Consider the following 27,874-nt stretch of genomic DNA (forward strand, 5'->3'; position numbering starts at 1 on the left):
CACCGCACCGCATCGCATTACCACACACCGTCCACGCCCCCGTCCCCACGACAATCCTCAACCACACAGACAGACAAAGATGATGGACTGAAAACCACGACAAGGCATATTGTACACCCTCGCCCCACCACTTGATCGTCGCAGTGTCCACAATCACAGCTGCAAGTCTCCTCCCGTCACCGTCCATGCTGTCAAACCCCCAAGGTGGACGGCATACCACGTCCTACCGACGGCAGGCTTCTCTTACCTCGCAAAACCTCGAGATCCCCCGAGTCTCCTCCAGAAAACATCGTCGACCGGGGTGTTGAAGCGGTAAAGGGAAGAAACGGGCCCATGGGGGCCACGTCGTCGGTCTGTCCCCCTGCTTCGCCATCACATCGACCAAGCCACCCCGACGAAACACATATCCCGCAACCCTTTCCCACGGGCCCATCATCGTCATCCCTCGGTCTCGAGGTCCAGAGACCCAAAAACCCAAAGACAAGGTAAACCGCCAAACAAAACCCACAACCCACGTTTCTTCCACCCCCCCCGGTCACTCGGCCTAAACTCCACCAAACCGCTGCGTCAACCAAGGGTCGTGAACCACGGCCGCCCACATCTCGTCGTTCTATTTTTTTTAGTTTTTATTCACCCCTTGCAAATACTCTCCCCGCTAGCCCGCCCGGCTGGGTCCCCGGGACATGGATCATAACAACCCAACTTCAACACCGCCCATGCAAATTCACACACCGACACATCGCCAAATCGACCAAACCCTCGTCCCGTCCACACAAATACCCATTTTCCCATCCTTCGGTTGCGAAAAAGCAGGCCAAATCACACAAAAAAAGGTTCAATGTGGCCGTGAACCCCCCCCCTCCCCTGGTAAGGTTATGACTAACACACACACACGCGCGCGAACTAGTCTAAGCGCCCGTTGAAATACTTAGTAGGCCCTCTTACACGCCCATGATATCTACCTTCGCTATACCCTTCGGCCCGGGGACGCTCAACCCGCTAACCGTGAACTTTTGGGAAGAAAACTCTGACGGAAATGAGATTGCCAGGGTGCTCTTCACCGTCAATGATTCAGCTCTTCTTGATGGAGACCTGGCTAGTTGACGTCGTGGCAGTGAGTCAAATCATGAACGTGGTCCTTGTCTAGACCAGCCAGCCGAGAAGTCCACCCCCTGTTGCCACAGGCGAAAGGGATTCTGTCCTCTCTCGAAGCCGTTGGTTTCTTCGCGACATGTTAGAAAATGATGATAGAAATAATAATAGTGTGCCCATTGTATTCTACACGAGAAACCGGGGTATCAAAACTGCTGCCAGAGTCTAGGCTTGTCCCGTTCCCTTTCTGGGCCGTCTGCTCTGCTCTGGTCATGATCTGATCCACCAAAAAGGGGTGGTTTGTGTGTGTGTATGTGTGTGTGTGTGTGTGCGTGGTCCACGTCGCCTTGCGCATGCGCGGCGATTGGTCGACGCAAAAAACCACCTCCAATGCAAAATGTAGAGCTAGTCTCTCACGCCCAGTTCGTCCATGTTGTTCATCCAACCGAAGAGGCAAGGCTGTCGTCGCGCGTCCGTCATCGCGCCCCGTCTTCCTTTCCGACTTCGCACGCAATCTGTCTCAAACTCGTACAGTCGTCACACACGTTGACCTCGACCCTAAAACCGTCGCATTCCCTCCCGTGCCTTCCCACCAGCTGCCACCTGCCCCGTCGCCCGCGCAGCGTAAGACGTGCGCCGGTGTTGTCGTCGCTGCACGCCAACCAATCATTCGTCACGGTCATCCCTGCTTCCCACCACGTCTGGCCTTGCCCCTGCGGCGGGGTGCTGTACCTCCACCATTCTGCTGCTGCTGCTGCTGCTGCTGCGAGGATCCCGCATGGGAGCTACCGGACTGGTTTCTCTGCTTCTTTGGCGGATTCGGTCTAGACGGTGGGCCCACGTTATGGTAGCCGTGCTGTTGCGACTGCGGCGCTGGGGGTTTTGGGGGTAACCCGCCGCCGCGAACACCACCACCGTTCGGAGGGGGTGGGCGCGACTGGTTATTGAAGCTCCTTGACATTCGCGAGTACGAGCCGGGTGGCGGGCCAGGAGGCGGAGGTCCAGGAGGTAAAGGAGGCTGCGTCGACCACCCACCACGCTGCTGGCCGCGCCCGTTCTGCTGCGTCTGCGGCGGCGCTCCAAAGTTGCCCGTGTTGATCTGGAGGTTGGTAGACAGCTGAATGTTACCTAGCGGTGCGCGCGGCTTCACCTTCTGACCGATGAACTCCCCCTCTTCCGATCCGTCGCTATCGGGGTAGAAGATGTGGTTGCGCTTGGCTGCAGAACCCTTGATTTGGAGGGGGAACTTGGGGTTCTGGGGCTGACTAGCAAAGTTACTGATCGGTCCTTCCAATGCGTTCTTGTCAACGTAAAGGCTTCGGTTCTTGAGTGACCACGTGTGGTTGCGAGGCCTGTCGCCACGGAGCGCGCAGTCGGAAGAGTAGTGGCCCTCGGCGCCACAAGAGGCGCAGAATGCAGGGAAGACCTTGACCTTCTTGATCACCCCGTTCTGGGGCTTGTAAGACCGCCAAAGGGCCTCGCACTCGTCTTCAAGGTGGTCCTGTGCGCTGCACATGGCACACTCCATGCCCTCTTCGTCGAGGTGGACGAGCTTCTCGGTGCACTGCGCCTTGCCGTGGCCCAATTGGCGGCACTTAGTACACCTCTCGCGCGTCGGGCAGTTCCAGGAGAAATGGTTGGGTTGTTGGCAGAATTTGCAGGCCGTCTTGGAACAAGCGGCCGAGTTGTGGCCGACGGATGCGCAGTAGACGCAAATCTCAACAGATTCTGGCAGGCCTGGGAAGTACTTGCGCTGCTGCGCCAAATCCTCCTCCTCCGTCATGACGGGTGGTCCCGGCTCCGTCTGCTCGACTTCCATCGAGGCACCTGTGTCGTCCTTGTAAGACTGGTCCGGATCTTCAGCGGTCGAGTCTTGTTCGCCTTGCGTTTCCGGCGCAGCTGATGCGATATCGCCAGCAGGACGTGAGATCTCTTGAACACTGTTGTCGGCTTCGTCGTCGTTGTCATCGATGACCATAGGCGACTCTTCGGAGCCAGGCAAAAGGCTGTCGTCCTTGAGGATCGTCGCCAGGTAGACTGCAATTTCGTTTTTCATCTCGGGCGTGCGAGCCTCAGCGGTCGCGGCCGTGGTGTGCTTCCTTTTGGACCAATGCGCGCGCGTCGCAATATAGTCCTGAAGAGCAGCCACGACGATGTCGGCAGTAATAAGGCTGCTTTGCTCAGTGTTCCGACTGACGAAGGATTGGCACCAGCTCTTGAACTTGGACTTCCAGACGGTCTTGCCCAGATTGTTACCCTTGGGCTGCAGAATCGTCTTCTTGTTGGGTTGCAAGAAAGTGAGGCCAGGTGCGTAGACGAAGGTGTTTTTCTGCTGTTCTTGGGCCTTTTGCTTTTTTAAAGCGGCAGCTTCAGCCCGTTGTTGTTGTTGTTGTTGTTGTTGCTCCTTTCGTGTGAGTTTGCCCTCCTTTTTGGCTGGTTGGATCTGCTCAGATTCGGCGGCGGCAGGCACAGGCTCAGATGTTGCCTCCTCTGATATCGCCGCCTCCTTGGCTGGCGCCAGTGCTACCTTGGCCTTCGACCCGCCCAACGAGGTCCGAATCTGGGACGTTATGCCTTGGTTCCATCCAGTATGGGCAGGGCCATTTGCGGCCGCCGACATAGAACGTGTCGTCCGTCTGACGCCAGCATCCGACTCTTCGCTTGCAGCCGAGGCTTTGGAGCGGGCGCGTGATGCGCGACTTCGGTCACTCTGTGAGCCGGCCATCTCCTGGGATTCGGATTCGGATTCGGACGATTTGACCTCTCCGTCCTCTTCTAGCTCGCCTTCCTCAGCGCTCTCCGAGCTTTTTGTGTCGTTCTGTGCGCACTGTTTGTCGAGGGCTTCTGTCTTCGCCCTCTTGGCTTCAGGCTCCGGGGATTCGGCCTGGTGAGACTGTGGTGATCCACTGCTCTGTATGTCGACGTCCTCCAGCGGTCGTTTCTTTGATGCCTGCTGAGTATCGTCCTCTCTGCCAGATAAAAGTGATGCAGCTTCCGCCGATTCTGATGCGTCCATAACGCACAAGGTTCGAGACCAAGCTGTAAGAAGACTTGATGACTAGTGGATAAGGTGCGATGAGGATGAAGGGGCTTTCTAGACGACTCAGTGGTGGCAGCTTCAATTGGTTGGTGGGATGCTTTGAGACACCCGACGGAGCTCGAAGTCTTGTTGGAAGTTAGAGTAATGTCTTCTCGACTATGTTGATGTCCAGGTTGGATATCTGATATCACAAACCCAGATTCCTGTGTGAGTGAACGTAAAGAAAGCAGGCTGTGAGCCGGTGGATGATGATACTACTCAAACGCGTCGAAAGGCGTAACCTGATGCAAAGTTTCCAGCGGCATAGAAACCTTGACTTGAACAGGAGAGTACTTGCGAAAGGAATGTTGGCACTGTAAATATCGCGGGCCCAAGGTCATCGGGCTTCATCCAAAGGCTTCGTTCTCCCTCAAAAAATTGTATGCAGGGTATCCGCTTGGTAGTACAGACGTCACAAAGCAGCGCGCTGGCGGCCGAAGATTAGCCGTTGTGTTTCGTCGACGTGACCGTTGGGTAAAGTTCGGAGACCAGTCACCACGTGGTTGCAGCTGGCAGCAGCAGGCCGCCTATGGCGCCTGGCAGGTTCGGTTTTCTAGAGTCGCGCACCTTCTCCACTCGTCACAGCGCCAATGGTGCATTTCGGTAAGACAGGCCAGCCCCAATTGCTCTGGAACCTTCACTAATTACAGGCCGGAGCCCACCTGAGGCGGTGTCGGGTCCGTGGGCCGTAGCGATTTGCGAGGGCAAGCGAGAGTGAAAATATTTCTATAGGGAACGATCTAATTACAAAATCACCAACATGCAACACGCAGAATAGAATCAACACCCCGGTCAGCCCGGAGATGAGGCTACATACGTAGTAGATCTTTTTGCACCTACTACTTGGACCAAGTGTCCTGTAGCAGACGAGTACGGATAAGTGAACGGTATTTCAGGGCTGAAGCCGAGGGGGAGGAGGAGAGCTGGGGAAAGTTTGCGACAGCTTTGACAGGCACAACGTGGTCTTACAAACAAAACTGCTGCTTTCGAAGTGAGTTGCATGTTGGATCTCGCGTTTTTCTTTTCTTTAGAGAAAACCCTAGACGTGACATACCATGACCTAGTAGTGGTTGTATACCTACTTGCGGATTGGAATCGCCGAATCACAACTGCTTGGTACCAGTCGAGCGCGACGGGGCTGGGAAAGAATGGGAATAGACAGCGACCTTAGTATTCGTCCGTGATGCAACCCATCATCCCTCAGTGAGATGTTCTAGGTTCTCGTCATCCCACACAACGCAGCGAGCCACTCTAATCAATAAGTTATCGCACAGCCCTCTTAGTGGAGAGACAAGGGGGACGGATTTAGCTCAGATACGTACAGTAGAACCTATGTACTATGTACTTCCGTCAAGTTGAGGAAACGGAATGGTGGTAAGAAGGGCAAGACCGTATGTCTTGGGGAGCGTACGGAGTACGATGCCTAGGGTAGAAGCAATGACTTTCAGATTGGAAAGACACTAGATACTGTACACGGTAATTTGGTGCGCCATTCCACCCGACATCGTCCTGTTCGGTGTCTTGCTGAGGCAGAACGGTCAGACGCCAGGAAACCGCATGTGATGTGATTCACGACATGATGTCGAGAAGGCCTGATGTATTACTTATCATGGAATTCTACTCAACCTCAGAGCTAGGCTGACCATTGTACGCCATTCCAATGCCCCGTATTGAAACGGCGCGTGATAGGACCGATCCGCCGGATGATTGTGGCCGGATACGTGTGACTGTGCGTCCAGCACTGGCCAGTCTGCTCTTTTCCTCTCCCCCCCAAACCACCGTCACCTCTTCCTCACTGGATGTGGAAGATAGGGGCATCATCCCAGAATAGGCCGACCAGGGTGTCCCTTCCTCTCCAGCTCGCTAGCAGATGCGACTGCGCACCTACAGATACACCGCAAGCTGCTCCGTCCTCCTGCCAGCACAATTGGCCAGGAAACAGACGCAGGGTAGCTTACAGTACGGATATCTGTGCAGCGGGACGGTGACGCGTCGGGTCCGTACATCTGGCCGGCTGGCTGTGCATTCGTCTGCCATCAGTGCCCTTCCCGTGGAACGCGGTCCCCGCCCGTGCTGCCGGCGTGGCAGAGGCTATTCGTTCTGTGTGCTGGGTGTGTATGTGTGCGTTACTGGGCGGGGTGCGTGCTGTATGTGCAAACGGTGTGAGGACATTGCATAGCAGAATCTAGAGATCTGTACGGGTATGCAACAATGGAAGTGCCATATTTCCTTTTCCGATGGTAAGGAGCTTCTCACATTGAAGGGATGTAAGATTATCGGGTGTGTGAACCGGCTGGGCGTCGCATGTGTGTGTGGAAGGTTTCCTGGGCGAGGAGCAAGATAAGGTAGTGCTGCAGACAGGGCAATGGAAAAAAGCCGCAGGTACCTTCCCAGCTTCCCTCGACGCATATGCCCTGTTCATCACCCGCCCTGGCCCTGCTTCCCGCTCCCTTCTCTTCTCTGTTCTATGTTCGGTATCCTTACTCGAGCGTGTTTGTCCCCTCTCCTGGCTCCCGTCCGTCCAGTCTTTGGATCGTTCTGCTGGCTGGCCTCTTTCAAGGTGTAAGGTCTGGATCCGGGTCTCATGTGTGCACTCGGGGTCCTGCCAGTGCCCGGGCGTACTGTATCCTTCCCTTCGGTCCTCTTCTCAAATTGAGGTGGTTCCCTGAACCTGAACGACCCTAACCGGGGGGGGGTTTCCACGTCGGCATCAAAATGTGGCATTGGCACTGGCACTGGCTGTCAATGCTACCAAGGTGGAGGAAAACGGGTGCCATTCACAGCTGTCGGCTCGGGTCCCAATCTTGTCGTGTCGTGTCTTGGCTGGGGGGCAACACTACGTGACTGTATATGGAAGAGTGGAGAATGTTCACTGTACCGGATGGCCTTGTTCGGACATGGGCCCCAGTCATTCTGTCTCCTCCCACCTGCGACCCCCCGTCGTCCACTGTTTCCTGCCGCCCCGACTGCTGCTGGTTCTGCTCGGGACTCCTGTCCACCTCGGTTCCTCCATGAATATCTAGTGGGAAATGCCCCTTCATCCCATTGCCAAGTAGATCATTACGACAACGGCATCCCCAACATTCACAGCCTAAAAAAAACTTCGCCCTTGCTTCTCTTCGACCGTCTTGACGACGCCCAATTTCTTTACTCTCGCTCCCACCAATTCAACTGCACTTCTGTGCTAGCATCAGCTATTCTAACGCCCACATCGACGCGAACTGCTCGCATTCTCCCGTGACATCATCAAGGGGGCTGCCAATCCATCGCTCAGCCGAACCCCAGCATCACGAGGACACCGACGACGATCCCGAGAGCCTGCAGAATTCTCCCCTTCTTCAAATCCACCCACAAAGCTTGCCCACCCCCAACGTCCCCTTCAACACCGCCAAACTGTCTTCCCCAATCCTTCTCTCTCGCACCGTCTCGTACGACGCGGCCACCAATCCTCCGCGAAGTGGCAGCGGATCGTACAGAGACATGGCGGAACCTGGTGCCCGTAGAAGGAGATCTAGCAGCATCCTTCAGGTCCATTACGAGCCGCAAGAGACTCTCGAGCAGATAAGCGACCAAGCCGTGGTACCTAATCTCAATGCGAACTGGGTCAATGCCAAAGGTGAGCCCCGCGCCAAAGAGCTTCCCCCTTTCCTGTCGCGTGCCAGTTCGCTGCACCCAGTTGGCGAAAGAGACAGCCGTCGCTGACAGCCACTATCATCAGGCGCCTGGACGATTCATTTCGTCCTCATCCTCTGCCTAAAGATATTCTACGACGTCATGCCGGGCGTGTCGCAGGAGACATCCTGGACTCTGACGAACATCTCGTACATGTTTGGTTCCTACATTATGTTCCATTACGTCCGCGGCGTGCCATTCGAATTCAATGGCGGCGCCTTCGACAACCTGAACATGTGGGAGCAGATTGATGATGGGGCGCAATACACTCCGGCCAAGAAGTTTTTGCTGAGTGTGCCGATCGTGTTGTTTCTCCTCAGCACACATTACACCCACTACGACCTGGCCTACTTCATCATCAACTTTCTGGCCGTGCTAGCAGTTGTCATTCCCAAGCTGCCTTTTGTATGTTGACCCCCTGCTGTTTTATTATGTGCAAGAGCTGATAATATACGCAGAGCCACCGGATGCGATTCGGCCTTTCCGATTCCGAATATTGAGCTGCATGACGACAAGGCGTTCGGGGCTAGGTTATGGATTTGTCGAGATTTAAAAGTATGGAGTCGAAAGAAGGCATACATAGCGAGCATGGTCCGACACGGAGTACACAAAGTTGAGCGTTGCAGGTTACGCAGGTGTGAAAGGGGGATGATAAGGAGCTTGGAGGCAACAGGCACAAGACAATTCGACTGCGTCGAGAGATCCGCCAAGGTATCCCAATCGCAATGCTTCCGTCTTCGAGTCGGAATAGCCGGACGTGCCCCGCCGGGGCCAAGAAAATCATCATCAGATGTCGAAAATCTTTTGGCCGACGGTACATTGGCACTGCAGAGTCATTTCACCGAGTTCAAAAAGCGAGTGGCGGGCAACCAACGGTGGAAGACGTCGGATAGAGGTCCCGCCACAATATGTACTCGAGCGTTTTCATCAATTTCAAAGCACGGAGTCAAAGATTTGTTTTCTCATCCGTCCAGTGAGCATGGGTAGCATCGATCGCCACGTGAAGAGCTTTGGCGTTGCGTACGCCAACACAAGTCCGGATCCGGCCGATGGCATCTCGTTGCCCCCAGAGTATTGGAACCTGGCTGTCTCGACTTCATACGGCCCGAGGTGGTCATTATCAGAGGCTCCTGCTGGCTTGCAAACCTTGGCCTGCAGCCATCAATCTTGGTGGAGTTTGTCGCCGGGGTGGCTGAGGAATCAGGAGCTTTCTGCATAAGCTTTGCTGCTTCGGCACCCCTGTGGTTCTCGTTCTGCTCGTTCTGAACCCGGGTTGAGTCTAGACGTCCAATTCTCGATTTTCTTTTCTCCGAACTATGACGGATACGATGCTCAACAAGCCATGCAGAATGGGAACCCATCGAGAAGCTGGACAGCCAGGCCATCAAGGGTACACGATCGTCAAGATAACCACCCCGGCAAGATGGGTATAAGTACAATGGACGAGAAAGCAAACCCTAGACATCTTTGCCATCTCATCCCATTCATCAGTCACTCGCTCACAGTCATTGTGTAGGGAAGGCGCGAACCTTTCACTCATCCAGTCAATCGTTTTCGACAGCCTCCTTTTCCCCAATCGTTCGCCCACGCGCCAACCCACCTACGCAATGAAGGTAACCATCGCCTCCGTGGCGGCGCTCGCCGTGCTCTTCAACGACGCTCTGGCCCAAAGTCAGACCTTCTCCGACGCTCTCCCGGACCCGGCGATGCCCAGTCATGACTTTCCCGCGCCCGAGGACGTCGTCGCGGTCTCGGGGACCTCGGCCCAGCCGCAGACATCCCAGGTCATCGTCACGCCGTCTGGTACGCCTCTGGGTACGTCAAACAGGGTTGTTACTGTGACGCAGCCTGGCACGACTATTGCCGTGAGTACGACTTCCACGTCCAAGAAGACCACCACGACTTCCATGTCCAAGAAGACCACCACGACTGGTAGCGCTACTTCTAAGAAGCCAACAACCACTCCTTGTGCTACTTCCAAGAAGCCAACGACCACTCCTTGCACTACTTCTAAGAAGCCCACAACAACCCCTTGCACTACGTCCAAGAAGCCAACAACTACTCCCTGCGCTACTTCCAAGAAGCCAACAACTACTCCCTGTGCTACTTCTAAGAAGCCAACGACTACTCCTTGTACTACTTCTAAGAAGCCTACAACTACTCCTTGCACTACTTCTAAGAAGCCCACAACAACCCCTTGCACTACGTCCAAGAAGCCTACAACTACTCCTTGCACTACTTCTAAGAAGCCAACAACCACTCCTTGCGCTACTTCTAAGAAACCTACCACTACCCCGTGCACTACTTCTAAGAAGCCAGCAACTACTCCTTGTGCTACTTCCAAGAAGCCCACCACCACCCCATGCAAGTCTTCCACCAAGAAGCCCACTACTACCCCGTGCAAGTCTTCCACCAAGAAGCCTACCACTACCCCGTGCGCTACTTCCATGAAGCCAACGACCACCCCATGCAAGTCTTCCACCAAGAAGCCCACCACAACCCCCTGTATCACCCCCAAGAAGTCGACCATGCACAAGATCGTCACCTCTACGCGTTACCACAACACCACCCGAACTCGCAAGACCTCTACCATTGTCGTCGTCGTATCCGCCTCCTCCCAGCCAGTCACTGTCTCTACTCAGCTTGCTGTTCCTGTATCCCCTACAGCTATGCCGTCCTACAACACCACGGTAGCTAAACACCGTCGTCCTCACGTTGCCCCGGTTCAGCCTCCCGCTCAACCTCCCGCCCAACCTCCGGTTCAACCTCCCGCTCAACCTCCCGCTCAACCTCCCGCTCAACCTCCCGCTCAACCTCCGGTTCAGCCTCCCGCTCAACCTCCCGCTCAACCTCCCGCTCAACCTCCGGTTCAGCCTCCCGCTCAACCTCCGGTTCAGCCTCCCGCTCAACCTCCCGCTCAACCTCCCGCTCAACCTCCCGCTCAACCTCCCGCTCAACCTCCCGCTCAACCTCCCGCTCAACCTCCGGTTCAGCCTCCCGCTCAACCTTCCGCTCAACCTCCCGCTCAGCCTCCCGCTCAGCCTCCTGCGCAACCTCCTTCCCAGCCGCCCGCCAAGCCTCCGATTCAGCCGCCCCCGGCCACTCCGAGCCAGCCTTCCACCGTTGTCACCGCGGCCGGCGACAGCATCAAGGCACCCTTGACCCTCGCCAGTGCTCTTCTCGTCGTCGTTGCCTTCTTCTAGGCGCTTCCGTCACCAAAGGCTCTTTTGAGGAGGCTTGTAGAAGATGAAAATTTCTCCTCAACGCGTGAACGACAAAGGGCAGACGATATCAAAGAGGCAATAGGCGATGCTCACTAAAGAGGCGGGTATCTTCTTTATGCAACCTTCGGATCCTGCTGTTCGGAAAGATGAAGCCTAGCAAGTCTTTGTGTGATTAATGAACCGGCTGACGTATTGGATAGAAGGAGAGAGACGACGAAAACTGTATTGGAAGCTCCTGTATGAGGATGATTTGAGGCCATTGGAAGAGAGAAGGGAGGTAGAGGGTAGCTAAGTCCGTCAAGTGATTTGATTATCCCCTGCCTCTCTCATAGTCTCTCTCTCTCTCTCTCGCTCTTTTAGGTATCTCATCGCCCGCTTACACCTGGTCGCTGGAATGTTCCGTAGACTTGGGGTGCTCTCTAATAAAGAAAATATTGATTTTGTTTCCTCTCAGCAAGATATGTTGGGTTTTGAATCCAGGGAGATTGTAGAAGGAATTGACCACGTCTCATCATTGAGGTTTCCATGCATTTCTACATACTCCGTCATCCGGAGAACGACGCCGAACGAAAGGTCTCTCGGAGCCGGCCCTCTTTCCTGAAACAGATAGGCCGGCTGCTGTGAAAGCGATGACCCGCGGCGGCGACACGGAACACGCGTTCCGTCTCAACTTCGGTATCCGAGGCCGAGTGCCTCGGGCGGAGCTGCAAGGTCAGCTTCCCGCGTACGCGCAGTGCCGGCAGATAGGAGCCAAATTGAAAACTGCAGTTACATATGGCCGAAAGTTCGGGATACGAAAGGTGGATATTGTGATTTTGGCCTCAGATCCCGTCATAGATAGATGCATGCCCACCCGCCATGTGGCCAGGTAGCTTATCCCTAATCGCCGAGCCGAGCTGTCCATACTTCGGTCGAAGATGTCAGTCGCCGATGGGTTTATCAGCACGCCGGGAGGGAACATGGGCAAGAATTGGGCATTTCCATTGGAGCTCCAGCGGAGTTATGTGCCTTTGTGGATAGCGTGGGCGAACGGCCGTGAATGGCGGGGTCGACGAGGAGAGAGCCCCGGCATCTTGCTCCGAGCGGGGCACACGTGGGGGATGGGCGGCGATGGGAAGAGGGGTGTAAACGTTCACCCATGTTCCGGCCGGGTCTGTAACATGGCACTTGTCATTATGCCGGGCCGCGTTGGATGGATTTATAAAGCAAGACTCACGACTCGCGACATTTCAGCATCCCATTGTTAATATTTGTCATAGCTACACTTGTCCTCTTACCCAACTGCCGATATAGAGCCCCGAGTCCCTACATCCTCACTCAACCCGTCCACTTGTATGTCCCCTTTAACCATCATCTTCTCACTCATAGCCGCAACCTCACCACAACCCCAACGCAACCACAATCACTCACCAATACTGTCAATAGCCACGTCAAGATGAAGTCCTCCGCCCCGGTTCTTTACCCTAACGAGTCCGTCTCACAGAAGGTGACGGCCTACGCCGAGTCCCACTCGACGGACCTGCCCGCGCACATCGTCGCCTACCATGAGCACATCGACACCACGCAGCCCGAGACGTCGATGCTTATGATCAGCAACTTCCAGGCGCAGAACCACATCTGGCTGGCCAAGCTAATTGGGGCCAAGAGAAGTGAGTCCCGCCGTAGCTAGCTGTCCTAGTTGTTCCCCTTGGCGCTAGGTTGCGAGTCGTCCGTCCGAGGAGCCGGGGTCGATCTGCATTTCTCCCCCCCTGCCCACGCTTTCTTTGCGGATCGAGAAGTTGTCCCCCAATAGCACGTCTAGGGGGAAGGGGGATTCTTGTTGGAAAAGTCTTGGAAAATACGAGTGATCCGGGACTCACTCTGTCTTTCCCTTTATCGTATCCGACCTCACTCGAGCCTCTGCCATGCTGACACAACCCCGACAGTCCTCGAAATCGGCGTCTACGTTGGCTACTCGGGCATGATCTGGTCCCACGCTGTCGGGCCTGACGGCACAGTCACCGGGCTGGAGTTCAACGCCGACTACGCGAAGCAGGCCGAGGCCGCGTGGGCCGCCAACGGCATCAAGAACGCGTCCGTCGTCGTCGGCGACGCGCTCGAGACGTAGGTTTCCTCGTTACCCCCCCTGTCTCATTCCCTCCTTTCCACTGCTGCTCCGGCTAGACAAGACGAAAAGCACAAATGAGAAAGCGATGCACGTCCCGGAGAGCTCACTAACGCGGGAAACCCCAGCCTGCCGGCTCTGAGCCCCTCGGAGCCGTACGACCTGATCTTTATCGATGCGCAGAAGTCTGGCTACCCGGCCTACCTCTCTACCATCCTCGCCGCCTCGCCCGCGTCGGGCGGGAAGGGCCGCCTCCTGCGGCCCGGCGGCCTCATCGTCGCGGACAACGTCCTGCGCCGCGGCATCGTCGCCGACGACTCGGACGGAAACCCGTGGGCCGTCGGGGAGAAGGCCTACCGCGCGGCCTACGCGCGCTCCGAGGACGTCGACAAGCTGCGCGAGTTCAACGCCGCCGTGCACGACGAGCCGCGGCTGGACTCGTGGCTGATGCCGCTGTACGACGGCGTGCACCTCGCGCGGTTGGTGGATTAAGGAGTAGGAGCCGGGCTGAGGGGATTCCAGTCGGCGTGCGAGGTTAGACTAGAGGCGTGAAAAGGCTGCGTTGAGTGTAGAGGCAACACATGCGGGAAAACGGGCGAGAAAAGAGGGCGCATTGATGTTGTCTAGATTCTTCTTCATAGACCATGAGTGGCGAACTAGTACGTGATTGCAGACGCTCTGAAGAACACCTCGAGAGAGGAATATATAGCCGAATTCAACCAAAGGCGAGTTTCACGCGTGGCTCAGAACATGATTTTTGATCAGGTAACCGTCAAGACCTTTGAACAACATCAACGCCGGTCGGTACAACACTCTCGGTCTTCTCTTCCTAGACGAGGACAGCTCGGCCTCCCCAACAAACCAACCGGCTAAGGACAGATGTACAGGTGTTCACGAAAGCCCCCCCCCTCGGCCACAAGTCGTTAGTTCACAAACAAGAACCTCTGGACCGCCCAGAATGAAACCACGTTGACCGAGAGCACCGTCCTATAAGACCGTTGTTATACGAGTACAATGGTCAACAGCCTCACAGCTCCCCCAACCCAGCATCACGATGGCTGAAACTACATCACTGTGGGTTAATCTTCAACGTCATAAACCACCTGGAATCCCACGAACGAGCTCCATAGCACAATGAATCCTTCCTTCGAATTGTTCTACCTAAATGCCTTTGGCGCCCTTGTCTCGGAACACTTGTACTGCTCTCCCGTTCTTCTGCGGCCAACACAGCACAGCGACATTGTTACTCGACAAAGGGGGCACTATTGTACAAAGGATTAGTTCTTCGGAACTCCCATACAGCCTATTCTACATCACCAGCAGGTTCCTGAATTTGTGTAAGAAATATATCGGCACGTAACGACCCTCCAAAAAAAGCCAGTTATTCCATCTCTCAAACAACAAACCTCCCAATGCTGCCTTCTGTCAGCGGAACCATACATCGACCATCAAGCCCCCTATTTCTATAATCGCCCAAGGACCAAGGTAAGGCCCCGGTCCCCCCCTCCCCCGCGCGCCCATCGATGTGCCTCGCAGAACACATATACTACATCAACTGCGGCTGCTGGGAGGGCCGGCACATCCGCTGGCAGTGTCCCCGTGGCAGCTTCCGCGGCGCGGGCGCCTGCCCGGACGTCGAGTGCTCCGGCGTGTTCCGCAAATGGGGCCGTTGCCTCGTCTGCCAGCGGCGCCAGGCCCAGGAGCGGCGACAGCAGCAGCATGTCCTCGTCACCGGTACCGACAACGACAGCCATACCGCGGTGGCCCTCCTGCGTGAGCTGCTACTGTCAGGCCCCGGGCGGATCGGATCATCCCTAACACCCTGATGGTAAGACTCTAAGTTCCCTTGACAGCGGGCGCGGGACGAGGGACGCTCGGCGCAGGTCTGCCTCCGCGCAGGGCCCCAGACCGACCAGTGGCACCGAGTGGCATCGTTGATTCGACGTCTGCGTGTTTGACGCCGATGCACGCGGCACCGGAGAGGCAGCGCCGAGACCGAAGAGGTGAGCACTCGACCGGTGCTATTGCTGCCCACGTCGGGCCGGGAGCCGCGAATGCTGTGGCAACGAGGACGTGGCCCCCAACGACTGGACCCGTGGACAAAACCGCCGGGATGGTAAGTCTTGTCATACGTAGCGCTCAACATCGGACGGTTGGTACAAAAGAAAGAGAGAAAGAAAGAAAAGGGGGGCCGGAATGCCTCCCCAAAGAAAGGAGCGTCGGCAGCGAAGAAGTCCTTTTGAAAAGAGAGGGGTCCCAACCCAAGGAGTAGGTTAACCGCGTATGCGGAATATAGCACGTCGTGAAAGATGGTCAACATGCGTCTCCGAAGATGGGAATCCTACCTGTATCCGCCAGATAGATACATGCATGTTATCCCAGTATTGCTCTCAGCGGTGTCGTTCCACCGCTTTTGTTCCACTGCTGTTGTGCCACCGCCGCCATCACAGCAGCAGAAGCAGCCCTGGGGGGCTCACATGTTTCACCAAGCCCAATATCTGTAGGCAAAACAGACAACACGTCGCAGCCCTGCAGCAACGTTTCTTCCACAATGCAGACACAGTGACGCCTCTTGCCCACGCACCCTCTTCCCTCGTCTCTCCTCCGACCCAGTGACAGCAGGCGCCAAGACGGGACACAAGACGGGCAGTTGCTCATACTTCCGCGTGATTCCGGACGGTCAGCGTGCGTCGGCAAGGGAGGGGGCGGTTTCGAGGCATTTGCTTCCGGGAGTAACCACAACATCGTGGGGTTCGGAGTTGAACCAAATGGAAAACAGAAGCCCACACCCCAATACCTCGCCTGAGCCGCCTGAGAGTCACAGCAGGGAAGCTCAAGCTGACAACGCGGCTTGCACTAGCTTCGGCATGAGTATACCGGTAGATCGGAGGACCGCTGGGGCCTATAAGCCACGAATGCCGCACCTATCGCCATGGGCACATTAGGCAGAAGTCGGATTTGGGAACATGAGGGGCCGGGGAAGCGCCGGTGAAGCAGGATTGCTCTGCTGTACACAGGCATGCTCGGGACCCGTGTCGTTGGCAATCCTTCGAAACCTTGTGTCCAATCTCACCAGTCGAAAAGGCTCCGGCGGAAGCTCTGGCCAAAGCGTTAGCTGCGCACATCCTGGGAACCCTTGTTGGAAAGATTTCGTGTTGCCTGCGGTTGGACAACATTCCAGTCAGCGGCGTGCAGTTCGTGACGTGCGCCTAATCGTAGCTTCACTCTCCCAATTCGTGGTAAGTGTGAATAGCTCGGTACCGCGATGATACCTTGGGTACGATGTCCTTGGTGCAAGTACAGACCGCAGTATGCGTTGCCCAGGCATTTTGTGCTAGTTCGATGAAATACTGCAACACCCCTTTTGTTAGTTCACCATCCGAGTTTCCGAGTTTAAAGTCATTACTAACCGCCGTAGTCATCATAGCAGGGTCTGAATATATGTTGCACCCAATGATCGCGACGATGATGCTTTGGGAAAAAGAACAAAGCTGCCATACGAAGGGTGCATTAGTTTGTCATACCCATCGGGCAACCCCGAAGTCGAAGCTACTGATTGTGGCCTAGTGGTAGTGGCGATGCCCCAAAGCCACAATGGTCTTTGTCACCACGAGGCACGGCTGCTGACCCCAGGGTTTTACTCGCATCCGATCGTCTGTCCTCGCCCCGAACATCTGGATGAGGACCATTGACTAGCGGGAGATGCTCGTCCCTACGCTGCAGTGTATGGCAGCGTGAATCCTGATGGGGATCAGCTCGCCAAGTCTGAAGAACGAAGGCGTTTGCGCCCGAGCCGAACGAGGGGTCCGGCCGGTTTGCTGCCACTCGCAACCATTTTCAGGGTTGGCATATGGGGAAATGGATGCGTAGTAGCCACCAGTTTTGCTTGCGAGACATTCCACGACGAGAGCCACGCTCCTCTGACTGTGGCATTGGAGATTCACTGGCTTTGCTTGGCCGGATCCGACGCCGAAACAGGCATTGGGTCAGGCCGAAGTCTTGGTCTGGTGGATATAAGCAGGTTTGGCTCTGCCGGCGCCCGCATGCGCCTCAGCAAACAATTCTTCTCATGTTTCCTTCTCTTAAGGCGGCCAAAGACAAAATTACTGGAGCAAACGCCGTCATTAGGCTTGTAACTTTGGTTACACTGACATCTCGGCGACACCCAACTGGCTGTGTGCCGCTGCATACCACGCCGAAGCGGAAGGATACTGCTTTCGCGGCCGCGGCTAGAGTCCAACCAACACTGACCAGAATAAGACATTCCCCATCCACCTGCCTGTTTTCTGACAATCTTCCGCGCGGCGCTTACTCTGAAGCCACGAACGAAGTTTTCACAAGCCGACAATGGGCCTTTGCGGGGCTGGTTGGCACTTTGTGATAGAACAAGTGGACAGACGTAGCCGCGGTGCGGCGTCAGGCCGTCGACCATCAGCCTCTGCTGCAGGAGGGCGGATCAATTTGCCAGAAAAGCATTGCACAGATGCTTGTATGTATCTTGAGAGGAGACCACTATATTGGGAAACTTGTGAACGATGGATGAATACTGCAACATGTCGACGGCCTCCTAGACTGTGTCAGCCTAAGCGTTGGAACCCGGACATGAAGCAGGCGGCTTTCTCACAAGACAGCGGCTTTTGCTTGGATGTTCCTTGGCTACAATGGCCCTTCTATTATGCGATTGCAAGATGATGAAAGGGAGAGGAGGCGTTCGTTGTCTCTTTGGCAGCTGCACTGGTCCTGATGTTCGGCATTGGGTGCTGGCACTTGGACCGCGCATCCTAAGCCTCCGTTGTAAATAGTCAGACACCGTCTTCGGCAAGTAACTATGGATATTGGAAATCGATCGCTGGGTAGTAAGCGGGGCTATGCGCCTCTTTGTGGCCCTGGCGTGGCCTAGGATGCCGGTTAAGGCCGGTCTCCTTTGGAGCAGGCGATCCCTTGAATGAAAGCGAGCAAGCCAAAGAGCCATATGTTGTCGCTAGACTCACAGTGCCCACTTGGGTCAGCCCAGTTTGTAGCGGTTGTGGTACATCATCATCTCATTGACGGGACGCTCGGTGGTGAAGAGCCCTAAGTTTAATGATATCAGTTTCCCGGAGAGTCCGGGGTCGAGTTAGCTGCACTTCCTGCCCTGCCATTTTACTCGATTAGACCCAACCAGTGGAGATTTAGGGGTCGTATGTAGACTTGGGTAGCACATGAATCGTCCCAAGAGCACGGAAGGATTCGCATGTGCGTTCTTTGGAGGGCCGAAGTGTTGTTTCTCCTTGTGGTGCAGCTCAATGTTCGCTTTATGGGCGTACCCGTTGGCAACTCAAATTGACGAGGCGTGTTGGCGTTTCCTGAAGCCACTTTGTCTGTGCGAGCCCAACGATGGTGCGTCCATCGATGGGGCGGCTGTGGCAGTGGAAAGGGGTTTCAGAGGAAAATGAGAGCTCACTGGAGCATAAAGGTCGATTGGGATTCGACGACCAGACGCTGATCCCGGCAGCGCAGCTCGAGCGCGATGGCATTCAAGGCACCTAGGCGCCAGACTGGCCGTCCCATGATCATCATCTGCTATGGTGGAAGGAAAGCATGGGTCCATACGGCTTACAAGCGGCCGACGGGATCGGAAAATGGATACAGGCGAGGGAAACGGGGCCCCTGTCGCCTCAGATGCGGCATTTGTGGGAGCTGTCATCCTTGACTTCCACCCGATCTTGATCGAGAGGTCTGAGAACCGCGAGCCTACCTGGAATGGGCAACACAGCGGCGGCTATGGCCGCTCGTTTGTTTCGTTGCTCCGGCAAATCCTTCTAATCGACTGCACGCTGGCGGGGCTGAGAAACGATGCGGGCGATCGTGACAGACTCGAAGCGAGGGTTCCCAGTCTCGACGGGAAATGCCCGAGGTAAACGAGGTGGCCAGAGAAAACAGACAACAGAAAGGATGCCTCATCTAGCACGATGCGACCTTTGATCAGTTGGGACGATGTGACGGTTGCACTGTATGCATCGAACGCTGTGTATCCGTACATACGCGGCGCAATCCGAAATCTGGACTTGTTGTGAGTGACCGATCTGCGGTCCCGTTCAAGTAAGACCAGGCTTGCGGAAACCAAGGAGGATTGCGTGCATAGGCTATAGCGTACCTGAGCTTTAGATTCATCGTTTCTTTTCTCATTCCCGCATAACGGCAAGGGCTCCCGCAGTGGGGACTGGCTGTCAGAGAAAGACGAGACACGAATGGCATTCTTGCTTTTGGAGTGTCAAGAAAGGAAGAAGGAACAATAGGACCCCAGCTAGCAGCATGATCGGGGTCGGGGGACTAGGAAAGAAGCCCCGTCGAGTTGAACTGTCGACATGAGTGACTTTGTCACCCAAGTTCATCGGCCTATTCGTAGAGCTGGGCCAGCATGCCATATCATGTTCCATGACGCCGGTGCCCAGTAGGTAGAAGGCTCAAAGGACGGCCCCGATGCAGACGTTCGTGTCGGGAACGGAAGGAACGAGGGGGGTTTTGCTCGTCTGTCTTGGAAAGCTGGGGAAAAAACATGGCTGGACGGAAAGTATATTTCGGGTGTTTGGTCCTTTTCTTTTTTTTTTTTTTTGTAGGAACAACTACGGTATGTGGGCGGCGATGGCGTCGTCTCTTTGTCGATCGACGTGGCGGGGATAGCGCGACGAGAGACTTCTTGCTTGCTTAGCATACAGTGCCAATGCTGGTATAATAACATTGGACACAACACTGTGCCGCAGCAAGGCGTGTCGCATGTGTGGATCTGCGCCGTTTCACGGTTTCCTCCTTTTGGACCAAAGATGGGAATATATGCAATATATGCTCCTGATGCTACACTGTCTGCCAGCGTCGGGCTGCCTGGATTCCGTCTGCCCAACACTACGGGGCATTGCGAATAATATGCTGAGCGGTTACACCTAGGTGTCGGTGCTTACCAGTACTATCAACCTACCAAGGTAGTCAGGTACTTGGTGATTAAGGACCGGACTGGACCAGGCTGCGTGCAATATTCGATAATTGGCCCCATGGTATTGCGGTTCGGACTGCTCCGTATGGTTTCTCAATATGTTGGTCATCTCCTTCCCTACCGAGATGCACACTGTGCGGCGGTCAAGGAATCAGGGCCAGGGTCGGGACCATGGCTCCCTTTGTGTCTAATTAACCAACCATGCATCCACTTCGTCTGCGACTCTGCAACTACCTAGCGTACATCTTGACAACCAGGTCACTCTCTGCCGATTTGTTCGGCTCTTGAGAACCGGAGAATTGTTATCGTCCCCCTTTTTGGTCTCCGGGCCGTTCTGACAGCAGCCAACGGGTGCGTTTGCCCCCTTTTCCCCTGGCAGTTGGCCTTGTTTGCCCAGATGATGACCGCCACAACATAACACAAAACACCACACCATCGTGGACGGGTGAGCCCAGCGACGGCCAACGCTGAACCGAAGCAGGTGTCAAGGCATTGTGTCCTGTAGCAATTTGAGACAGGGAAAACGGATAGCCGTCTGGGAGCCGTTGTTTCGTCGCTAAGTTCTAACGGACCATTGACCCTCATCTAATCTGCCAGGTACGTCGCAAAAGGGGGCCAGCACGGGGGCCATGCGCTTGGCTCCATGGGCAGGGTTCTTCTACCCGTCAAGTTTCGTTCAAAATGGCCACAGAGCACAAAAGCAGATACGTCCAAGCCACAGAAGAAGCGAGGCATAAAAACAAGCGCAGTGCGGGTCACCAGCCACTCAGGGTGCAACGTAATTATCTACATAGTACGGATACCTACCTCAGACCACCTAGGTATCCATTACATATAAACTAGGTAGGTGGTCTAGGTATCCGTAGTGCAAAGGCAGCCAGCCGACGGTAGCGAAGCACAAGGCTCTTCCAGACTTGCCATAGCTTGGGTTGTGTGTGTGTCCATGTCCTTTTTATTTATTTATTTTTATTTTTATTTTTTCTATCTTCCTCCTCCTCCAACCCGCCTCTCCCCTTCCCTTCCCGGTCTCGCGTAAGGGTCCTCTTTTCGTCGCTCCGTCCTTGCTTCCAGCTAATGATCGATTATCGCCCATGCCGCACGTTCCATTACCTATTACATACTATGTAGTATCCGTACGTCCCCCACAGTGCCGGAGAAGAGCTGTGGAGACGATACTTTTTATTTGGGACACGCGCGGCGGCACTAAACGTCCTTGGTGCCAGAGTCTCTCTCGCTCTCCAAGCCAAGGTGACGAGGGAGATAAATAATGGCCCCAGCTCCCAACAGCGAGGTGGATACAGAGTGCTCGCTTCCTACAGCATCCACAGCATCTGGTTTACACCACTCATTTAGCTAGTGTATGTACGGATACAGCATCTCCTGAGCACTGTGGCAATGGCGCGGGAGCTCGGGTCCTGAGTGTCTTATTCTTGTACGGCTCCATTGCTCTTGTTCTTGAGGTACGGCCGAGTGGTTTGCCTAGAATATACGTCATCCCGGGTACTATATAGATGGGTAGGTGCCTGTAAATGATGACCTGCATATCCGAAAGCAGGCCATCCAGGCAATCGAATCTGCTCTCGGAGCTTCTTGCTGCCTCGCCATCCCAAACGTCGTCCGGATGCAAGTGGAAAGGCAAAAAAAGAAAAAGAGAGAAAGTCCACATGTTTACTTATACTACTATGGTACACACTCTGCGTGCCCGTGGTAGGCTCCCCGGCCCGCATGCATATACATAGTAAACTACACGTGTCGTGCTATCTACCTAGGTACCGCATATAGTACAACCAACCTTCCTGGGACACACTTAGTACCCGCACCCGCTCTCCAACTCCGATGTTTGGTACCTGAATGGTGGATATCCAAGGAGCCCCGATGCACTACCACCCCTCTCCCATCCACACTTTCAGGGACCGGAACCGCACCCAAGCCTTCCTCCTCCCCTGTTGCTGGGCCAAGCTAGCTACACACAGCGATCGGGCCTCTTGTGTCTTTCCCACTTGGATGCACACACAAATTGGCTATACTATCAACCCTATTGTATGTACTACGCAACAACTAGGTCTCTGTACACTTCACGCCGCGGGTTCTCGTTCCGGATCCACCCCTGAAGAGAGGAGAAGAAGAGAGAGAGAGATAGGAGAGAGAGATAGAGAGAGAGAGGCGAAAGAGTAAGAGTGGAAGAGAAGAATACGGAGAAGGCGAAGGCGACAGATAGAGGCAGAGAGAGAAAGAGAGAGAGAGAGAGTGTGTGTGTGTGTTTGTACATCCGAATACTGCCTAGCATTAAATCATAACCTTGTCTGGCTATGTCACCTCAGAGGCTCCTCCTCTCCACTCCACCCGCACTAATGACACCACATCCATCTCAAAGGCGGCGTGCGACACAAAAAAAATACCCTTTACACTAAGAACCCTCGAGACTTCCTCTTTCGTCCTGGCTGCTGCCGGTCTTCTTGTCTCCGTCCTCGACTCGTTCGTTGTTCGTCTTCTCTGGCTTGACTTGGCCTCTTTTTCTCTGGTGGCTCCTGCGCATCAACCTGCGGTACCTACACTCTCGCTCTGGCGCGCTCGCTCTCCGAGCATTCCTTGTTCGCCACTATTCCACCCCATTCATTATACCTTATTCCTCTTCGTCTTTCTCTCCGTCGCCAATCCCTCCTTCGCTCACCTTCCAACTTATCTTCTTATCACTTCCCGTTCCTCCGCTGGTCGACTACTGCTATCGCCATTGCCATTGTCATAGCCGCCTCTCACTACTGCTCACCTACACATCGCCATCGCCGCTAAGCTAACCGACCATCTCCTACCACGTCGTGGTCGTTGCATGTACGCATGTTGCGCTTCCGTCACCGTCGTCACACAATCAATCGCAGGTACGTCTGCCCGTGTTAGAGTCTCTTCCGTCTGTACTCCAGGCCCAACCACCTGGCACCCCGCGCGTGCACGACTCGCCGCCATCTCCTGGCCGGCCCAAGAGCAAGAGAGGGTTGTGATCGACGGATGTTGTACTGCCTCCAAACTTACCGTCCACAATGTTCGCACATCTGCGCCGAAACTCATTTACCCGTTCGTCGGGGTCCCCCGTACATGTACACCACTTGCCAGGGACTGCGTCTTCTACCCCTATGTCTCGGACCGCGACAACAGTCCACCGCCCAGCTTCGATACTTTGTTTTTCTTATGGGTTGATCGTTCCTTTCTCGTTCGCAACCCGGTCTTCCGCCCGGTATCTCGTCCTCCAGCCCAGCTAGACTCTCCGCAAGACGTGGTTACTCCGCATGAATCTCTCGCTCTCTCTCTCTTCCTCGCTCTCTGCCTCTACTTCCAAGTGGATCACGCCCGGGTCCTTCCTTCGCTGCCATGCGGCCCTGGACCAGGTGTTTCACCTCGTCAGCCGCCGCCGCCGCCGCCTGCTTGATTAATTAAAATACCAGGCCGCTAACAATTACACCTCACGCAGCTACCCGTCATACCTTCCCAATCCTCCCTCCCGCATCGCATAAGAAACTCCCTAAGATTTGCTTGCAATCACTCCCGCCAGCGCCGCCCCGACCTAGCCACTGATAGGACCGTCCCCTTGTCCCGCTTACGACGCGGCGCCCATTATCCATCCTTGTGTCGCCTCGAGCCAATCTTCTGCGGTCTCACGGGGGTCAGGGAGACCTGCCGTGCTGGTTTCCTCGACTTGAAGACGCCGAACCTATAGCAAATATGGCCACCACAACCGCTGGCTCGACCGCCGCGTCGCAGCCGACCTCTGGTATCTCTACACCCCAATTCCCCACGAGGTCGCGCGCCCAAAGCATATCGAGCGATCGTCCTTCCACCATCATGAGTTTCGGCCTCATGTCTCCCCCCTTCTCCGTCACACCCGAGGCCGCCTTCATTGCCGCCTCAGCTGCTTCTCAGATTGTCACCAACGACCACGACAGCTATGCAGACACATGGTACGATCAACATGGCATTGAACCTGCCGGCGAGACGGCCATGGTCTCGGCATCCGCCCTGCGATTGGTGAACAGCTTCCTTGACCAGCTTCTCTTCAACTTCCTATCAGCGTCTCGCGCAACGACACTCGCCGCATTGAGGCCCGCCGTCTCCGAAGTACTGAAACCGAAACTTGCCAAAGATGCCATCAACCAGGCAGACGAGGAGCTACGGGAATACCTCGGCGGGGCCGACGAGGATGACTTCGTTCAGCCTCAAGGCGCGGGATCCAAGGATTGGGACCTGGAACTCGTCTGGAGGCGGACGCGACTCAGGTGTATGGTGTACTCCTCACTGGGCGACATGGAAGAGGAGGACGAAGACTATCATATGGATCAAGGAAACCTCAAGCCTGGCATCGACGAGCGCGGTCCCGAGGTGATCTCTCCAGCAGTCGCCATCTTCCTCACGTCGATTCTCGAATACATGGGTGAACAGGCCTTGGTCATTGCAGGTCAAGCTGCATATCACCGTCTACGCGCCAAGTTTGAAAAAGAACCCAAGGGGGGCGTGAACAGTACTGCCGACATCGCCGACAGAATCGTGGTCGAAGAGCTGGACATGGAACGGGTCGCTCTTGATAGGACTCTGGGCAGACTCTGGAGGTCGTGGAAGAAGAGGCTTCGTTCCCCTGCTCTAGACGCGCGCCCCTTTTCAAGTGCCTCTTCCGTCCGTTACAGGCAGAACAGCACTCCCGAGAACCCGCTCCCTGAAAAGGGGCTTGGCATCCAAGAAGCACCGCAAGAGGAGTCCGAGATACAACATTCCAATGGTCACCTGAAGGCATCGGCTATCCCGCTACCGATTGGGGATCGCGATATTGACGAGATTGAGGTGCCGGGCCTAGCCTCCTACAGTGACGACGAGGAATCAGGTAGCGAGGAAGAGGAGCCTCTAGCGCAACGGCCCAAGAGTCTGATGATCTTCACCTCCCAGCCTAGCGATGGCATACCCACACCTACGATGTCTCAACCTCATACTCCGATTGCCCCTTCCGGTCGCAAACGCTCCAACTCGCTGCCCACCCCTTCCCCTTCGCCTTATACTTCGCCGGTCCTCAAACGCGCCGGGTTCGACCCGGTCCAGACTGAACCGGCTGGTGAACAGGCGCGTTCGGGTGAGAACGAAATCTCGACAGAGGCGATTCCTACGGACCTGCAATCGGCCGGCAGGTCGCAAACCTCACCCGGAGTGCTCGCGCCGGTGCAAGAGTCAGTCGAGGTGGAGTCTCAAGCAGAGATTGAGAAGGTCCCGGAACCCAAGCCTCGTAACCCGAATCGACTTTCAAGAAAATCGCTGGAGCCTAAGCCCAAACCTAAGCCAGTTGAAGATGAGAGTGGTGGTATTGACGACTTCACTGAGGAACCCGAAATTTGCACGTCTTCCAGGGTTTCGATTGCCGGTCGCAGCTCGCCGAGCCACTCGGAATCCGGAAGGGCCGTTGTGGTCGATCCCAAGATGCTGCAGCGAACGCCGAGTGTCCACTCAGCTCGTGTTGTTGATGTCCATGGGCCTAGAAGCCCCGTGATCGGATCAAGAAAGTCGTCGGTGGATGCGTCCGATCGCCCGGTTGACATTTCTCGCGCAAACAGCGGCTCTCGCGTAGCGCCCCCGATTTTTGAAGAGGCACAGAAACCGAAGCCAGGCGAGATTGACATCGTCATTCGCTCGTCCTCCTCGACCCCTCGTACCCGGTCTCCGGTCGAGAAGTTGTCACGCAGACAGAAAACCAACGAGTCTATCTCGGAAGTCGACGAAGATGCCGAAGCCCGACCGACTTTGCAGGACAAGGCGAGGACGGCGACAACTGTGTCGTCCCCAACTCCTCCTTCAAACACTCCCAACACCAGACCTGCCCAGGCATTCTCCAACTCTGTCCAACAGATAAGTTCCCTTAGTAATGATCACGCCTCATCGGCGACCAAGGTAACCATCCTGAGCGTTACTCATACCAACGGTGTCATTGCCGAGGACCGCGTGTCCTCGCCGCGCAAACGGTCTCGAACTACCCCGAGCGTGCCTGAACGCAACAATGGCCGGCCAGCAGCACAAGTGGCCCATTCCCCGACAGCCAGCGTCGGGGCAGTAACAGTCGAACGGTCTGCAGCAATTCATGATTCACCCGACCACTCTCGGCATCCTCGAACATCCGGCTCCTCTGGCTCTTCTAGCACTGGAAAAATCAGGGCCGTCAGAAGCTCAGAGGAGAGCAAGGCCTCCTGTCGCGCCGACAATCTCCCTCGGAACTTTGAAGAGCTCATCCAGAGTGATGAAACCATCCAGTACACCCTCACTCCGGAAAACATGCGCCACCTTGATGTAAGCCATGGCCCACGTCACATCGGTCTTGGTATTCGTCGCTAACAAATATTCAGGCGAACCGGGCACAGACTACGAGTCCGTCAATCGGCCACAAATCGAGGAAGAGTGAAAATGCTCTCACAGTCATGAACGGGGAGCGAAACAGATCTTCCTCGAGCATGGACATGCGAAGGACTGTCTCCGTCAGCCGCGCCACAGGATATAGCTCGCATCCACCCGAGGCCAAGCACAAAGGCTTCGTCCCAAGGGCACCTCCCAGCACAGTTTTGGCCCGACCCAAGACTGGCGGTCCGCAGGCGCGTGACGCCCGTGTACCCCGCGACACTGCAATGAATGACTTTGCCGTTTTCATCAGGTCCACTGGCCCGGCAGCTGAGAACGGTCCTGCAGCACTACGCAACGTGAGCGGCCCTGTCGCGCCTCCGGTGAAGACCAACGTCGAACCGAAACGTGTATCGTCAGCGAATCGACCCCGCCTGCAGGCACGGGATGCTGCTGTTGATAACCGTGAAGATAACTCTGACCTGATTGATTTTATACGGAGAGGGCCACCAAATGCAAACAATCCTCGGATCCCCCGTACGGTCGCCCCTTTCAGAACCACCATGGATTCAGATCAGATGTCCGGCGCTGTTGGTGGCAAGGCCGTTGATGCCAGCCTTCCTGACATCCGATATAGCCAAACCTCGACCACCGTTACGGATACCACTCAGCCTTCTATCCCGTCATCAATCAACTCGCAGAGTGCCCTCCTGCAGAATCGCTCCAACGCCAATGCTTTTGACGAGGACGTGATGCCTAAGCGCACCAGACGTCGCGTTCGGGACCCGTACGCCATCGACTTGAGCGACGAGGACGAGGAAGATTATGCGCAAGCAGTTCGACCTCCTCCCAAGAAGGAGGAGAGCTTGGCGGATTTTTTGAGAAATTACTCGCCACCTCCCGAGCCACCCTCCGTTCCGCAGAACATTCCGAAGAGAAAGGCGAGCGCTCCCAGTCTCATAGGGCGCTTTTCCAGGAAGGATGGCAATTCGGTACCCAACGGCGCAAAGTCAGCCAAATTCGACAGCCGGTCTTTGAACAGTCGCTCTGGGGGTGGTCATGGTCACGTTCCTATCCAGATCAAGGACCCTGCGGCTGAAGACAAGTACTCAGCCGGTGACACCACCGGGAACCGCCCGGCCATGCATTCCTCGGCCGGGCGCGTGCCGATGAAAAGGTTTGAGCCGAGAGAGGCCGTCTCGTCCACTACCAGAACCAACGACCTTGCTACATTCCTTCGTAGCGCCGAGCCGCCACAAAGTACGCCTGTGGCGCGCCCCGGGCCATCGGCTGAGCCACAGCAGCAGAGTAGCAGTAGCGGATTCTCCAAGATGTTTAGTCGCCGGAAGAAGCCGAGCTTGGCCTAGTTGCCCAAGCCG

At 55.6% G+C, this 27,874-nt stretch overlaps 10 protein-coding genes across 10 annotated transcripts; 7 read left to right on the forward strand and 3 right to left on the reverse strand.

Annotated features, from left to right (window-relative positions):
- Positions 1-1,771: 1,771 nt before the first annotated feature.
- On the reverse strand, positions 1,772-4,108 carry LY79DRAFT_517266 (uncharacterized protein; the record flags this gene model as incomplete). Its single annotated transcript, XM_060554909.1, has 1 exon — positions 1,772-4,108. One exon carries the CDS (start codon positions 4,106-4,108, stop codon positions 1,772-1,774), a length of 2,337 nt encoding a protein of 778 aa, XP_060413228.1.
- A 3,543-nt stretch (positions 4,109-7,651) lies between these two features.
- On the forward strand, positions 7,652-8,343 carry LY79DRAFT_670497 (ORMDL family protein; the record flags this gene model as incomplete). The annotated part of the gene is made up of 3 exons (XM_060563786.1): positions 7,652-7,787; positions 7,890-8,248; positions 8,302-8,343. The coding sequence occupies 3 exons, from the start codon at positions 7,652-7,654 to the stop codon at positions 8,341-8,343; spliced, it is 537 nt and encodes a 178-aa protein (XP_060413229.1).
- Positions 8,344-10,152: 1,809 nt separating this feature from the next.
- On the forward strand, positions 10,153-10,597 carry LY79DRAFT_556702 (uncharacterized protein). The gene has a single exon (XM_060558039.1). It carries the CDS (start codon positions 10,206-10,208, stop codon positions 10,539-10,541), a length of 336 nt encoding a protein of 111 aa, XP_060413230.1. The 5' UTR covers positions 10,153-10,205; the 3' UTR covers positions 10,542-10,597.
- A 1,503-nt stretch (positions 10,598-12,100) lies between these two features.
- On the forward strand, positions 12,101-13,972 carry LY79DRAFT_556704 (O-methyltransferase). Its single transcript, XM_060558040.1, has 3 exons — positions 12,101-12,716; positions 12,993-13,170; positions 13,300-13,972. The coding sequence occupies exons 1-3, from the start codon at positions 12,503-12,505 to the stop codon at positions 13,661-13,663; spliced, it is 756 nt and encodes a 251-aa protein (XP_060413231.1). The 5' UTR covers positions 12,101-12,502; the 3' UTR covers positions 13,664-13,972.
- Positions 13,973-14,694: 722 nt separating this feature from the next.
- LY79DRAFT_590977 (uncharacterized protein) lies at positions 14,695-15,109 on the forward strand (the record flags this gene model as incomplete). The annotated part of the gene is made up of 2 exons (XM_060561217.1): positions 14,695-14,957; positions 15,055-15,109. 2 exons carry the CDS (start codon positions 14,695-14,697, stop codon positions 15,107-15,109), a joined length of 318 nt encoding a protein of 105 aa, XP_060413232.1.
- A 25-nt stretch (positions 15,110-15,134) lies between these two features.
- LY79DRAFT_580526 (uncharacterized protein) lies at positions 15,135-17,404 on the forward strand (the record flags this gene model as incomplete). Its single annotated transcript, XM_060560114.1, has 3 exons — positions 15,135-15,287; positions 16,117-16,410; positions 17,300-17,404. 3 exons carry the CDS (start codon positions 15,135-15,137, stop codon positions 17,402-17,404), a joined length of 552 nt encoding a protein of 183 aa, XP_060413233.1.
- Positions 17,405-17,589: 185 nt separating this feature from the next.
- LY79DRAFT_238571 (uncharacterized protein) lies at positions 17,590-18,315 on the reverse strand. Its single transcript, XM_060551721.1, has 2 exons — positions 17,796-18,315; positions 17,590-17,738 (listed from the first exon to the last, which is right to left on the reverse strand). Exons 1-2 carry the CDS (start codon positions 18,141-18,143, stop codon positions 17,628-17,630), a joined length of 459 nt encoding a protein of 152 aa, XP_060413234.1. The 5' UTR covers positions 18,144-18,315; the 3' UTR covers positions 17,590-17,627.
- A 3,133-nt stretch (positions 18,316-21,448) lies between these two features.
- LY79DRAFT_238595 (uncharacterized protein) lies at positions 21,449-21,900 on the reverse strand. Its single transcript, XM_060551722.1, has one exon. It carries the CDS (start codon positions 21,805-21,807, stop codon positions 21,487-21,489), a length of 321 nt encoding a protein of 106 aa, XP_060413235.1. The 5' UTR covers positions 21,808-21,900; the 3' UTR covers positions 21,449-21,486.
- Positions 21,901-22,806: 906 nt separating this feature from the next.
- On the forward strand, positions 22,807-23,709 carry LY79DRAFT_238604 (uncharacterized protein). Its single transcript, XM_060551723.1, has one exon. The coding sequence runs from the start codon at positions 22,969-22,971 to the stop codon at positions 23,560-23,562; it is 594 nt and encodes a 197-aa protein (XP_060413236.1). The 5' UTR covers positions 22,807-22,968; the 3' UTR covers positions 23,563-23,709.
- Positions 23,710-23,855: 146 nt separating this feature from the next.
- LY79DRAFT_580527 (uncharacterized protein) lies at positions 23,856-27,862 on the forward strand (the record flags this gene model as incomplete). The annotated part of the gene is made up of 2 exons (XM_060560115.1): positions 23,856-26,450; positions 26,507-27,862. The coding sequence occupies 2 exons, from the start codon at positions 23,856-23,858 to the stop codon at positions 27,860-27,862; spliced, it is 3,951 nt and encodes a 1,316-aa protein (XP_060413237.1).
- Between the last annotated feature and the right edge of the window lie 12 nt (positions 27,863-27,874).

This window comes from Colletotrichum navitas (genome assembly GCF_030913465.1).
Source record: "Colletotrichum navitas strain CBS 125086 chromosome Unknown LY79scaffold_37, whole genome shotgun sequence".
In the NCBI taxonomy this organism is placed as follows: domain Eukaryota; kingdom Fungi; phylum Ascomycota; class Sordariomycetes; order Glomerellales; family Glomerellaceae; genus Colletotrichum; species Colletotrichum navitas.